General features: G+C 32.2%; 1 protein-coding gene across 1 annotated transcript; it reads left to right on the plus strand.

Annotated features, from left to right (window-relative positions):
• Window positions 1-10,832: 10,832 nt before the first annotated feature.
• On the plus strand, window positions 10,833-13,695 carry LOC114325076 (zinc finger protein 271-like). The gene has a single exon (XM_028273005.2). It carries the CDS (start codon window positions 11,362-11,364, stop codon window positions 13,648-13,650), a length of 2,289 nt encoding a protein of 762 aa, XP_028128806.1. The 5' UTR covers window positions 10,833-11,361; the 3' UTR covers window positions 13,651-13,695.
• Window positions 13,696-15,662: the final 1,967 nt, after the last annotated feature.

Here is a 15,662-nt window from a genome sequence, read left to right on the forward strand (position 1 = left end):
TTGCAAAATAGCAATAGTTGCGAAAAAAAAACATACAAAAACAAGTATTCGCATTTTACGTTTTTCAACCATTTATGCTACACCTAGGACCTTTATATTTTACCCAGAAAAACTTTATGATATATTAAAACAACACTGTAAATTTCATTATGATCGGTTTAATAGATTTTGCAAAATAAATTTTGCAATCCAGATTTCGCAAAAAAAATTCATTTTTTTAAATGTTGCAGGACTGAAAATAAAGCAGATAGCAAGTTGAATTTTTTTGCTTATAAAAGTGTACTGTACCTTTCATTTGCAATTTGCAAAATTAAAATCGATTAATTACCACGGCGTCAGGAAAATTTTTTAAATAAACATTCATTTTTGGTGTTACGCGCAGGACAGCGGTGTTCGATTCACACAAGTTGATTTCTACCAAAATTTCTTCCAATCTTTATCTAACATATTATTTTCTTACTCTATATTTTGTTGTATTTTAATATTTTAATTCCACAAAAATCAAACTAATTTTATTATTGTTTGTGAAATATTGTTTAAACAATTGCATATGTTTAAAAATAATAAACTTTTATTCTCTAAGTTAAAATATATGAACAAAGAAGGTTTTTGCGAAAAAAAGTGTTATTTCAAAGGATAGAGTATGTGTTTTAATGTTGCAATAAACAAATTTATTTATTTATATCGAAATGTAATAAAAATTAAAATGTATCAATCATTATCAAAGGTCATTGGAATGCCCAATCAGAGCAAACTATCCGCTGTCCTGCGCGTAGCACCAATAATTAATGTTTATTTAAAAATATTCCTGACGCCGTGGTAGTTAATCGATTTTAGTTTTGAAAATTGCAAATGAAAGGTACAGAACACTTCTATCCGCAAAAAAATTCAACTTGCTATCTGCTTTATTTTCAGTCCTGTAACTTTTTGAAAAAATGAATTTTTTTTGCGAAAGCTGGATTGCAAGATTTATTTTGCAAAATCTGTTAAACCGATCTTAATGAAATTTGCAGTATTGTTTTACGGTATCATAAAGTTTTTCTGGGTGAAATAATGTCCTAAGTGTAGCATAAATCGTTGAAAAACGTAAAATGCGAATACTTGGTTTTGTATGTTTTTTCGCAATTATTGCTATTTTGCAAAAAGGGTGACTATTTTTTAAATTTTTAACAATTCTATATTGTAGGAAATTTAATTACGCAACTTTTATATCAGTACAACTTTTCTCGGAAATGAATACTTTTAAAGTTATAATCAAAAAACGAAGAAAGAAGTCGAATGTTTCCTTCATTTTTTGACATTTTGATTATTTAAACAATGTTCCGGACCTTTTTGAGAGGGAGGATAACTCAAATATTATTATTAGAGTTATTTTCAAGCAATTTCTGCAAAAAAATTTGAGTCACCTCTCAACGTCCAAATGTACTAATATTTTTACAGATGAGCCCTGGTCTAAAATGTAAGAAAGAAATTTTGATGTCTCATTGAGATTTTCGGTTGTAAACTTCCGTTTGCGGTTGTACAACATATAACAGTTAAAACAAAGTGCGACCTTATTGTTAAGAAGCTGACAAAAAAATATTGAAAATAAAAGTTATGGAAAAAATGTTCATCAATGGCGTGTGTTTCCCCCTCTTGCATTAATAACAGCTTGTAAGCGACGAGGCGTACATCAATTACGAATCACATTCTGGTCGATGTTATCCCATTCTTGTAATAACAACTCTCGTAGCTCCTGGGCAGCGCTTGGAGCGGGTTTATGCCTTCGGTTACTTCGGCCCAACTCGTTCCAGACATGTTCGATAGGATTCATGTCTGGACTGAGTGGTGGCCAATCAAACCGCCTAACTCTCACTTCATCAGAATGTTCTCTAACAACTCTGGCAGTATGGGGTCTAGCATTATCTTGCATGAAAATGCCATCTTCGCCCACACTAGTCATGAAAGGCATAATATGATCATCTAAAGCTTCTGTAATGTATCTGTGAACCGTAAGGAAGCCATTTTGTATGAAGACTAACTCTGTGCGTGCTTATGAAGTAATTCCTGTCCAGGCCTTAACCGACCCACCGCCAAATGTCGCTCATCAATACAAAGCCGCAGCATATCTTTCTCCGGATCTTCTCCATACTCAACGACATCCGTGTGACCCATAGAGACAAAATCGGGACTCGGCTGAAAACAGTACCTTGCTCCAATTTACATTATTCCAATGCAGGCGATATTGAGCAAAATTGAATCTTGCTAACTAATGCTGCCGTTGTAATGTTGGGCCTGTAGCCATCTTTCTGCGCATGATAACCCAGCAGCTCGAAGAATAGTTCTAATGGTCCATTCGCTAATTAGAAGTTGATACATAAGAAAACCGCAGAGGCTCTGCTATTCCGCAAACTTGCAAATAACACAAACCGATCATCTCTTTGGGTGGTGAATCGATTTCGCCTGGATCCTGGTCTTCTGGTTATTAGACCAGTCTCCTCATAGCACTGGTAAACATTTCGAACTGCACATATACTCCTTCCAACAAATCTTGCAGTTTCACTTTGTCCGCGGCCATATTGTTTCAATGCCATAGTAACTGGATCTAAAGGCATTATGATTCATTAGATATACACATACACCATCAACAATACACTGCACCGTCGATAGGTTTTACACAAAAAAATAATACTTATTTGGAAAAATTGGCAATTTACTGTAAAGGTTGTGCTAGAGTGAATGCAGATTTTTCATAAAAAAGTCGTAAACGTCGTAAATACGGTGACAATACGTAACTGAACTAACATATTATAATAATAACAAATGGTACATTATTTCTCGGAAAGTAATATATCGGCGTCTACTAAGAAACGGATACTAGTCTGGGCTGATTATCGGAGAATAGGCCATTTTTGGGAAAAGTTATTTACCAGCAATTTTATTGTCCTCAGATAGTGTGCTACTTTTTTTATAAACAAAATGGCTCCCCAAAAACCGTGCTTTTTTCAATTATTGCTCTATAACTCCGAAGATTTTAATTTTACAACAAAAACACTAAAAATAAAAATTCACCGTGATTCAATTCTGCATAGAGACGTGTTTTTCCCGATCTGCTCGGATCCCGATCTGCTCCCGATTTCCTCGGAAAATGCGGGTTTCCCAACAAAATCTTTAATTTTCAAATAAAGTTTTAGATAAGTAATTATCTACCAATAATAAAATAATTTGGTGACTTAAAAGCCTTCTTGGCTTAGATTATAGTTCCAGAAGCTGATAAAAATTAAACGAATATTTTAGCAACAATTCAATTGTTAATTAATAATTTACGGTCGCAATAATAACCAAAATAATTATGATGCATTGATCAAACTTTGAAATCTTATAAAGATGAGATGCCTATTTAACATTTTGTCGACTAAATATAAATTTTTTATTTTTTTGCATAATCTTTAAATGTTTAAAAAATAGTTATAAACAAATTAACGTTTCTCAGAAAGTTTTTATTATATTGTAATTTTAAAAAATAGCTAAAATGCGCATTTCAAATATCTTGAAAATGAATGCTTTAAAACTGTTTTGCAACCATTTGCAAAAAAGTTATGAAACAGCAAAGTAAACATACGATTACTACGGTGTTTATAATTTTTTTTAATTCTTTCAAAGCGTAGAAGTGAGTTTAAAGTACAAGCTAATTATTTACAAATAAATATCGATTATCAGTTTAATGGTTATATTTTAATTAAAGATTATAAATATATTCTTTTGTAATTTACACGCGCGAAAGTAGAATAATACAGTACTGTAGCTAAAAGTTTCACTCGGAGCGACGACCGGCCGCGCGAGACGTACACTTTTATAAATAATGTATGCTGCGTGTCAGTCGCTTCGAGTGAACATTTTAGCTCCGACTCTGTATCAGGCCTACTTTTGCGCTAAAAATTACAAAAAAAAAGTATTTTTAATCTTCGATTAAAATATAAAATATATATTAAATATATTTTATATAAATTATATTTGTACTCGATTAAACAACATCATTTTATTTAATAATGTTATGGCTTTTCATTTCCTCAGGTAGCCTTACCTCCTTGGCAATGTTAGTTGTAGCCTTGCGACTGCAGGTCTTCTAACAATCTGACCAAAAATGGTAACCTTGCTCCTGTAGTAATCCTTTTACAAGTTAACAAACAACTTTTTTAACTTGCTACACTATACTGACGAAGCCCAAATAGGCCGAAACACCGGTGTATATAGTTGCACAGAAATGTATGGAATGATGACCCTTCATCATTTTATATATTTCCAACTAAATTCACATTCACTTTACGAGTATTAGCCAATGATTTTGCTTATTTATTTTTATATTTGTACTCGATTAAACAACATCATTTTATATATTAAATATATATATATATATATATATATATATATATATATATATATATATATAACAGGTATATAATATTTGCTGAACAGTTAGGAAACAAGGCTGAAATATTGGGGTAGCAGCAATCTCAAAGAAAACTCTTTATAATAGTTCCAAGCTTTCGAAAATGTTTATTTTCATCATCAGGGAAACTACAATCATAAATAGACAGTATTATATGGTAACACAAAGATAGCAATTATTATTGATTTCAGTTAGCCTATTTGTTAAATACTGTCTATTTATGATTGTAGTTTCCCTGATGATGAAAATAAACATTTTCGAAAGCTTGGAACTATTATAAAGAGTTTTCTTTGAGATTGCTGCTACCCCAATATTTCAGCCTTATATATATATATATATATATATATATATATATATATATATATATATATATATATATATATATATATAACTTTTGACATTCTTTGTGAGTAATTAGATTGTACCATTGACTCACTTTTAAGCTTTGAAACAATTAAAACAAATTATAAACAACGGAGAATTCGTATATTTACTTTGCTGTTTCATAACTTTTTTGCAAATGGTTGGAAAAAATTTTTAAAGCATTCATTTTCAAGACCTATGAAATACGCATTTTAAGTATGTTATAAAATTAGAATATAATAAACAATTTCTGAGAAATGTTAATTTTTTTATAACAATTTTTTTTAAACATTTAAAGATTATCCAAAAAAATGAAAAATTTATATTTTGTCTACAAAATATTAAATAGGCATCACACCTTTATAATATTACTAAGCTTGATCAATGTCTCATGATTATTTTGGTTGTTATTGCGACTGTAAATTGTTAATTAACAATTGAATTGTTGCTAAAATATTCGTTTCATTTTCACCGGCTTCTGAATTTATAATCTATACCAAGAAAGGTTTTATTTCACCAAGCTATATAATTATTGATAAATAATTACTGGCCCAAAAAATATATTTGAAAATTCGGGATTTTAGTGGGAAAACCCACATTTAGAATTAAATTGGGGTGAATTTTTATTTGAGTGTTTTTGGTGTAAAGTTAAAATCTTCGGAGTTATAAAGCAATAATTGAAAAAATAAGATTTGTCGGCGCCATTTTGTTTATAATAAAAGTAGCACACTATCTGCGGACTTTGCATACCTATATTAATAATGTATAGGATCTTATAATTCGACTCCAGCAATAAAATTGCTGGTAAATAACCTTTCTTTGTACTTTACTAATAATACCAGCGTATTATAACTATCTTTTTTTTTTCAAAATTTAAAGATTATGCAAAAAAAAGAAAAATTTATATTTTGTCGATAAAATATTAAATAACCATCTCATCTTTATAATCTTTATAAGTTTGATCAATGTATCATGATTATTTTGGTTATTATTGCGATTGTAAATTGTTAATTAACAATTTAATTGTTGCTAAAATATTCGTTTAATTTTCACCGGCTTCTGGAATTACAATTTACCAAGAAAGCTTTGATGTCACTGAGTTATTTAATTATTGATTAATAATTACCTACCTAAAACTTTATTTGAAAATTAGAGTTTTTGTTAGGAAAACCCGCATTTTTCGAGAAAAATTTTCGTCGGAGCAAATCTTGAAAAACATATCTCTATGCAGAATTTAATTGAGGTGAATTTTTATTTGGGTGTTTTTGTTGTAAAGTTAAAATCTTCGGAGTTATAGAGCAATAATTGAAAAAAATACGATTTGTCGGCGCCATTTTGTTTATAAAAAAAGTAGCACACTATCTGCGGACTTTGCATACATATATTATTAATATATAGGATCTTATAATTCGATTCCAGCAATAAAATTGCTGGTAAATAACTTTTCCATGAACTTTGCTAATTAGCCCAGAGTATACAAACAAATTACTACCTCAAAACACAAAATTTAAATGTGACCTAAATTTTTTGCCCGCCAGTGTAATATACCAAAACCATGAAAGATGTTCATGAACAAAAAATTGTTCCTAATGCGGTATGCGAAAAAATAAACAGTACTAAAATGCGTATGGCTTAAATTTGCATATGTCATGCGCCGAAACGCATTGAGTGCACTGACTTATCTTCTTCTTCTTTACGAGCCATCTCCACGACGAAGGTTGGCAATCATCATTGCTATTCTCACTTTCGACACTACAGCCCGAAAGAGTTCAGTTGAGCTGCATCCAAACCATTCTCTGAGATTTCTCAGCCAGGACATTTTTCTCCTACCTATGCTGCGCCTTCCTTTAATCTTTCCCTGCATAATTAATTTTAGGAGTTCATATCTGTCACCACGTGTTATATGACCCAAGTATTGAAGTTTTCTTATTTTGATGGAATCCAGTATCTGCCTGCTGTTCTGTATTCTCCTTAGTACTTCCTCATTAGTACGTCCACATCTCAAATGCTTCCAATCTATTGAGGCATTGTTTATTGAGAGTCCATGTTTACACACCATACAAAAGAACAGAAAATACATAACATTTTAGTACTCGCTTTCTAAGATTTAGGGTGAGGTCTCTACTACATAATATTTGTTTCATATTAGTGAATGCACTTCTAGCCTTTTCTACTCTAATTTGGATTTCTTTGGTATAATCGTTTGTTTCACTAATGTTCGTCCCTAAATAGTTATAATTCTGAACTCGTTATATCGTCTTATTATTTACGTGTAGATTGATGTTTCTAATATTTTTCATAGATATAAACATGAATTTCGTTTTCTTTATGTTTAGTGACATACCAAATTCTTCACTCGTTGCAACAACCTTATCTAAAATTTTTTGTAGATCTGTAATAGTTTCTGCTATTAGTATTGTGTCATCGGCGCATCTAATTGCGCATATGGGTAAGCCATTTATTTTTATGCCTACTACTTCATCTTCTAATGCTTTTTTGAATATTTCTTCTGACTTATAACGTATGTGAATGTCGTGTTAATGGTAGGTGTTTTAGGATGGTTCTCAGTTTCTCAGAAAAGAACTTATCATGAAGTACTATTTTCGGTCGTACAGAAAAGGTCGCGAAAACGGTTCAAGCTTAAAGTCAACAATGGTTTCGGCAAGACCGGGCAATCTGTCACACGGCTAGGGAGTCTCTTCAAATACTACGCGATCATTTTGAGAGATCGCCATTCACCAGACTGTGAAGTTGGGGGTTGCTGGACGAAGACACTACCCCGAACAAACAAACTTAAACTTTTTACAGAAACTTTATTCTTATATAATTAAATGTACAATTACATTACGTTGACCTTGAGATAGGTCGGGGATAACCCATTTCTCGGTAACTATATCCCCTGATCACGCGCGACGGAGTCCAACGACAACAACGATGTCTCAGGTACTCGACCTTCCTATTTATATCTGTTATAGTTAAAAACAGTGCCAATATGCATGACCATATATGGTGAGGTACTATACGTATTTTAAGAATGGCGTGTGCTTTCTTTGCAGTCTTTCAAATGAGTTGAATACTTAGAACTTTGCTACTATCGTAATAAATTATACAAATTGCAATTATAATATTATGACCTTATTTTTATAACAAATAAATTAGGAAAATTCCGTGGGGGTTGTCGTGTACCATCAGAAGACCTAAAACCACCTGATGCGTACAGGGTGTCCCAAATTGGTATGTTTTGCTGTGTATACCGAAAACTAGAGGAAATAGAAAAAAAGTAGTTAAGATGTCATGACTTCTTTTTTCGTTAAAGTAACGATTGCCCAATCAAATCATCAATAGCTCCTCACATATTATCGAGATACTGGGCGATTATTGAAAAAATGTCGAAAACGACAGAGTTACAGATCTTCCTTATTACGAAAAATTTTAGAAAACCTTATAGGAACTTTTGATAAATATATTATGGACGGATTCAGTGGCGTACAAAAAACTTTTTTAGGGGGTCTCGCTAAGGAAATATAAACCATACTTATGTTTTTTAAATGGGACACCCTGTATATTTTGACATTTTTCGTTTACCTTTTTAATTCTCTTTCATCAGATATGACATATATATCTATTTTCAGTTGGAGGTACCGTGCAAATAAATTGTTTACAGTTGACGTCAAGTTAAAGGCACTTAAAAATAAAACACTCGGTAACGTATGTTAACATTTTAATATAGGGTACAAATCCTTGACATTTTTATTTAGCAAAAATAAAATCAATCAACTTAAAACATTGGAATAACGAATTTACCAACAACAAAAAACTACTTAACTACAAGAATTAATTTTACAAAAATAATAACATTAACATAAACCAACAAACAACAATAATAAACAACGTAACAACTATAATTAATTTTACAAAAATATTAAAATTATCATAAATGCTCAAAATATTCACCGTTTTGTTGTAATAATAATTGACACCTTTTTCTTACAGATCTTACACAATTGAGTATATGTACGGGTTTTATTTTTCTAAATGCTTGATGAATGCTTTGTAATAATTCTTCCTTGGTGTTAAATTCAGTTTTTTAAATATTGTTTTTAAAAAATCCCCAAATAAAAAAATCAGGAGCATTTAGTTCTGGTGAACGATGGGGCCACCTAACAGGACCATAAGTTCCAATCCACCGATTATGAAATTTTTCATTTAAATAATTTCCAACGAATTCTGCATTATGGGCAGGTGCTCCATCTTATTGGAACCAAAATGTATTCCGATCAGCCAAATATTCCTCATCAAAAATGTCATTTAAATTCGTTTCTAAGATATCTACATATCCGACAGCAGTTAGTTTATCGTCAAATACGTGATAAACTAATTTATTATGCTTGACAAAAATAGGTCATTGGTCATATAGGTCATTCCAATATAGTTCATTGTGTCGGTTAAATATTCCTGCACTGGATATGCGAGCTTCATCGCTAAATATTACCTTTGAATAAACATTTGGATTTTTATTATATTTTTCTATATACCATTCTGCAAATTGTATCCTTCTCAAATAATCGTTGGGATATAATTTTTTTCGGACAGATGTACGATAAGGCCTAAATTTATGTTTCTTTAAAATTCTCCCAGCACTTGTCTGTGGAATACCTATTTCCTTCTCAATTTGACATAAAGAAGTTTTATGGTAATGCGTGTGTATAACCCAACGTATTTAAAAGTCTCGCTTTATTATTTTTTTCATACTGACGCCGTGGTTTTACGAAAGATCCATACTGTAATAAATTTGAATAAAGCTTTTTAAAAATTCTCTTGTCTGGTTGCATTATTTCTGGATATCGTTGAAAATATAATTCAGATGCAGCAATAACATTCTTTTGATATTCAATATAAATGCATATCGTATTTTTCATAATTTCCAAAATTCATGTTTTTGTTGACAATACTTTAGGTGGCAATATTAATTCTGACAGAAAACACAGATGACACATGTCTTGTTTTATTTTCCATGCCAACATTACCAAAGCCTACTCGATGAAATGAACATTCTTACAAAATGTAACAATATGTCATTTTAGATAGAAATTATAAAAGACAATAATAATATATTGGGTAAAAAAATTACAAATGGAAACGAAAAACGTAATAGAATACAGTGTATTCTATTTCGTGATCATTTTATTTATAAAATATGGAATCAACAATTTAAAAATAAAAATTCACTTTGAGCCAATAATAAGCAGTTAAGTATTTACTTTATTTTAAAGTTAGGTAGGTACTGATTTTATTTTAATAAATAAATTTAATAAAATTGTCAATGATTGGTACCCTAATATTAAAATGTTAAAATACGTCACCGAGTGTTTTATTTTTAAGTGCCTTTAACCTGGCGTCAACTATAAACAATTTATTTGCACGGTAGTTCCAACAACTGAAAATAGATATATGATATGTCATATCAGATAAAAGAGAATTAAAAAGGTAAACGAAAAATGTCAAAATATACAGGGTGTCCCATTTAAAAAAACATAAGTAGGGTTTATATTTCCATAGCGAGACCCTCTAAAAAATTTTTGTGCGCCACTGAATCCGTCCATAATGATATATATATATATATATATATATATATATATATATATATATATATATATATATATATATATATATATATATTCAAAAAATCACTATATATATATATATATAATAGAAATTTTTTAATTCCTGGGTTTTCGGTCTGATAAAAATAAAACACTTTATTATGGCTTAAACGTTTCGGCTAATTGCCATTTTCAATAAGCACTTTAATGAATAATTGTAAACATTACATAAAACAAAACAAAAGACTAAAATTTACATTGCACTTGTTGGCTTGGCGTTTTGTTGTGGAATATACTGTGTTTTGTTGTGGAATATACTAAACTATATATATATATATATATATATATATATATATATATATATATATATATATATATATATATATATATATATATATCAAAAGTTCCTACAAAGTTTTTTCAAATTTTTCTTAATAAGGAAGATCTGTAACCCTGCCGTTTTCGACATTTTTCAATAATCGCCCAGTATCTCGATAGTGTGAGGAGCTATTGATGATTTGATTGGGCAATCGTTACTTTAACGAAAAAAGAAGTCACGACATCTTAACTACTTTTTTTCTATCTCCTTTAGTTTTCAGTATACACTGCAAAACATACCAATTTGGGACACCCTGTACATATGGGGACTGCTGAAAAAGGCAGACCGATCCACCGTCTGACATTCCGGAATTGTGGACTAAAATTAAAAATGTTTCGTGCCAGAAGGCATCTTTACATCTGTTTTATCGGGAACGTCGTTGTGAATAATGTTTGCAATGTTATATCATGTGTGAGTATTTTTATTGCTCTTAATAAATATTTTTTAATAAATTGTTTTTATTTGTCACCAACCTTCTTGTTACGAAGTTTTTTTTTGTTTATTTGTTATTGTTTTAGTAATATTTTACTTAAATAAATAATTTACTAATGTGAGCTTTTTTTAGGATAATAAACACTCCAACTTTTATGTTGGACACATTATCACATCCCAAGAGTGCCAGCCTTCAAAATGTTCAAGCCTTGCCTCGACTACTACATCGTCCAGGAACACAAAAATATTACATTATTTTACCAAAGAATACTGTATCTGCAGCTGTTCCATCACAAACCCAACTGGTGACATCAAAAACTGATCCACCTGCATTTAAAGTATATCCATCACAAAACCAACTATTGATGAAAACAAAGACTTCTTCACCGGTATTTAAAGTAATCCCAAAAGTTATGATGGCATCAAATACTGTTGGATCTAGAGCAAACCCAAATGCGGCTGTGCCATCACAAACCCAACTGGTGACATCAAAAACTGCTCCACCTGCACTTAAAGTATATCCATCACAAAACCAACTATTGATGAAAACAAAGTCTCCTTCACCAGTACTTAAAGTAATCCCAAAAGTTATGATGACATCAAATACTGTTGGATCTAGGTCAAACCCAAATGCGGCTGTGGCATCACAAACCCAAATGGTGACAACAAAAACGACTCCACATTTACGTAAAGTAATACTTTCACAAAACCAACTATTGATAAATACAAAGACTTCTTCACCGGTACTTAAATTAATCCCAAAAGTTATGTTGGCATCTGCCAGCACTGTTGGATCTGGAACTCCAACTATACTGAAAGAAATCCTAACTAAAGATCTAATAAATCGCTCGACAACTTTGTCAAAGGCACATACATATACAACAGTCGTAATCCAGAGTGAATGTGCTTCGCCCAAATATGTTAATCCTTTCAACTATACTCCTGACGTAAAAAACACTTTATCATCCATTGGCACACAAAAAATAGCCAATGCAATGAAAAACGACCAACATTTAATGCAGGAAAAAGTATTCGCTTGGAACTGTACAATTTGCAAGGAAGAATTCCATGAAAAAGAACTTCTTCTGGATCACTACGAAATACACAAAAATACCACAGATCAGCTTGGTGATATCGACGAAAATAACGATGCATATAACATTAGTGGCAAAGATGTAACTTGTCCAATTTGTTTGACGACCCATATTAATATAACTTACTATCAACAACATGTTGGTAATAAACACAAACCAAAAGACCATAATTGTGATAAGTGTAAACATGCTTTTACTGACGATTTTGACTTGAGTGTACATAATACCAAGCACAATCACGATCCAGAATTGTATGAGTGCGTTGTATGCAAGAAGTTTCAAACAAATAACACTAGAACCTTATACGATCATATATCCAAAGAGCATGTAAAAGAGGAAATGTATTGCAATGAATGCGACAAGACATTCTTATCGAAGGCGTGGTTCGACATTCACAAAATATTTCACGTAGGGGACAAAGTGTACAAGGGGACAAGGCTTATTAACAAAAGGCATACTTATAAATGTAGCCGATGCGAATCTGAGTTCACTTCCAACTATTCGTTGATGAAACATATGCAAGGATCCCACACCAAATACAAATGCAATCAGTGTGATGTAACCTTTCCCTACAAGCAAAATTTGGACATACATAACAGCCATTTGCATGTAACTGAAGGAGAGTTTCTTTGTAATGAATGTGGGAAAACATTTACAAAATTAACCAATCTTAGGTCTCACGAAACAGTCCATAAGGAGGCTAGGTTTGTTTGTTCTGTTTGTGGTAGAATATTTAAGAAGAAAGAAGGCCTTGACATTCATACGAGAGTTCATACTGGAGAAAAACCACATCAATGCTATTTCTGTGGTAAAACTTTCATGTCCAGGAGCGGTTACAACAGACATACTAGAAGTGTCCATACTGGCAAGCGACCATATCCTGGTTCCGCTCAGATGAGACGTAAGCGAGTCCATACCAAGGAAAAACCATATTCTTGTTCCCAATGTAACAAATCTTTCTCCATTCCATCCCTTCTTTCGATACACATGCGAGTCCATACTGGGGAGAAACCATATTCTTGTTCCATGTGTAACAAAGCTTTCGCTCAGGTAGCTGCTCTTAGGATACATGAGCGAATTCACACCGGCGAGAGGCCATATCCTTGTTCCGTTTGTGAGAAATCTTTCGTCGATGGAGCGGCTCTTTTGAGACATATGCGAGTCCATAGTGGGGAGAAACCATATCTTTGTTCCATATGTCATAAAGGTTTCTCCCAGTCAACCAGTCTTCAGGTACATATGAGAATCCATACTGGAGAGAGAACATATCCTTGTTCCAAATGTAATAGAATGTTTATTACCAAAGCCATTAAAGATAAGCATCAGAAAAAGTGTAATCATTTTCAATAGTTCCGTAGTATGTTTTATTGCTCTTAATAAACATTTCTTTATAAATTGTTTTTATTTGTCTTCACCAAATCTTCTTTGTACGAAGTTTTCGAGAGTAGTAGATGTGTAAAGGATTTAATTAGCATCCTGAAAATAAGAATATTTAATCGGTTTAATTTTTAAAAGTCTTAAAGTAAATATTACAATTCAATGTTTTGATTATGTAAGTAGTTGGCATTGATTTATGTAAACTAGGCCACGCATAGTAAAAACTGCAAGTAAACAAAAATACTGTTATTAGTAATTCACGGTCGCGTTAGACAAATATGAAATCATAACAAACAAATACTCATTAGATATGTATACGTAAAAAGGTATCAGAGATTATTCAGAGACAGACTTAGCTAGAGTCCAGATGGAGTAACAACCATCCAACACTAACTAATTACTGTCATTACGTAGTTAATTAATAAATATATTAAAGTACTTAGTGTGTCGAAGTTTAGATCTAAAGTTTTTTGATGCATGCATTATTCCGATATTAACATATGGGGCACAAACATGGACAATCACAAAAAAGAATATGAACATACTCAGAGTCACTCAACACGCGATGGAAAGAGGATATCACTTAAGGACAGGAAAACAAACACATGGATAAGACAAAAAACAAAAGTCACCGATGTGGTACAAAAATCACTAAAATTGAAATGGGAATACGCTGGACATGTAGCTAGGAGCGATCTAAACAAATGGCACAGAACAATTCTAACCTGGAGACCATACCAACGCAAAAGACCCAGAGGCAGACCTCCTATGAGATGGACAGATGATCTGAAACGAAAAAACAATGGAAAGGAAGACTTGAAGAGGCTTATGTTCAGATGTGGACGTGAATGACTAGACAAAGAAGAAGAAGAAATGTGTCGAAGTCAACCCCATCACCGGTGGTTGCAACCCCATCACCGGTGATTGCAACCCCATCACAGGTGCTTGCAGGGTTGCAACCACCATATAATTTACTAAAAGTAATGAAGGCAATAGATACTGTATCACAATGTTGTGTGAACTGACGAAATACGCAGTAAGTATACCAGTGTGCAATAAAGAAGCCGAGACCATAGCGCGAGGAATTTTCGATCATTTTATACCAACACACGGACTCATGAAACAAATAAGAACAGACTAAGGCACAGAGTACAAAAACGAAGTAATGAATGAACTAACAAAACTGTTAAAGATAGAGCACAACTTTTCAACGGCATACCATCCACAGTCGATTGGAAGTTGTGAGAAACTGCACAGAACATTTAACGAGTACGTAAGGTCATTCATAGATGAAGACAGAGAAAATTGGGATGTGTGTTGCAGAATGTTCACATACTGCTACAATACAACTCCTAATGCGTGTCATGGTTACACACCGTTCGAATTGCTGTTTGACAGGAAAGTTAACTTACCAGAAGACCATACACGAGAGGTTCAACCATGTAACAACATAGATGCCTACTACAATGAGTTACTATATAAACAACAATCCGCACACGAGAGAGCTAACACCTTCTAACTAAAGCACAAAAAAAGCGTCGATAAGAGTGCCGGTTGCGCTCTCTAATCTAAGTAAAAATTAAGACATTTTTGGCCTCGCACTGCAACTGAATAAAAATGGTACATATACATTTTTATTTTATAGTAGTATTACTCCGTAGAGTAACTAAGTGCATTTTCCGTTAGAACTTTACCAAGCTGCAGACGGGGTTGTGAATTGCATAGTGTAGAATTCCTTCCCTTTTGTCTTCACTGCAGCATCCATTTTTCTTGCAAATTGTAGAAGCCTTGGAGGTGTCACCAGGGAAATGTACCAATAAGTTTTCAATTTAAAAATCTTTTAGTAATATTTTTAATATTTTTCAATATTATTAATGTTGCTATTAGGATTGAAAAACTTTATCTTTCAATTGCCAGATGGCGCTAGTCACCTAATACCTTCACGTCAGTTGCAGTGTGGGATTAATATATGTCGAAAAATGTAC

Source organism: Diabrotica virgifera, chromosome 9 (genome assembly GCF_917563875.1).
Source record: "Diabrotica virgifera virgifera chromosome 9, PGI_DIABVI_V3a".
NCBI classification, from domain to species: Eukaryota; Metazoa; Arthropoda; class Insecta; order Coleoptera; family Chrysomelidae; genus Diabrotica; species Diabrotica virgifera.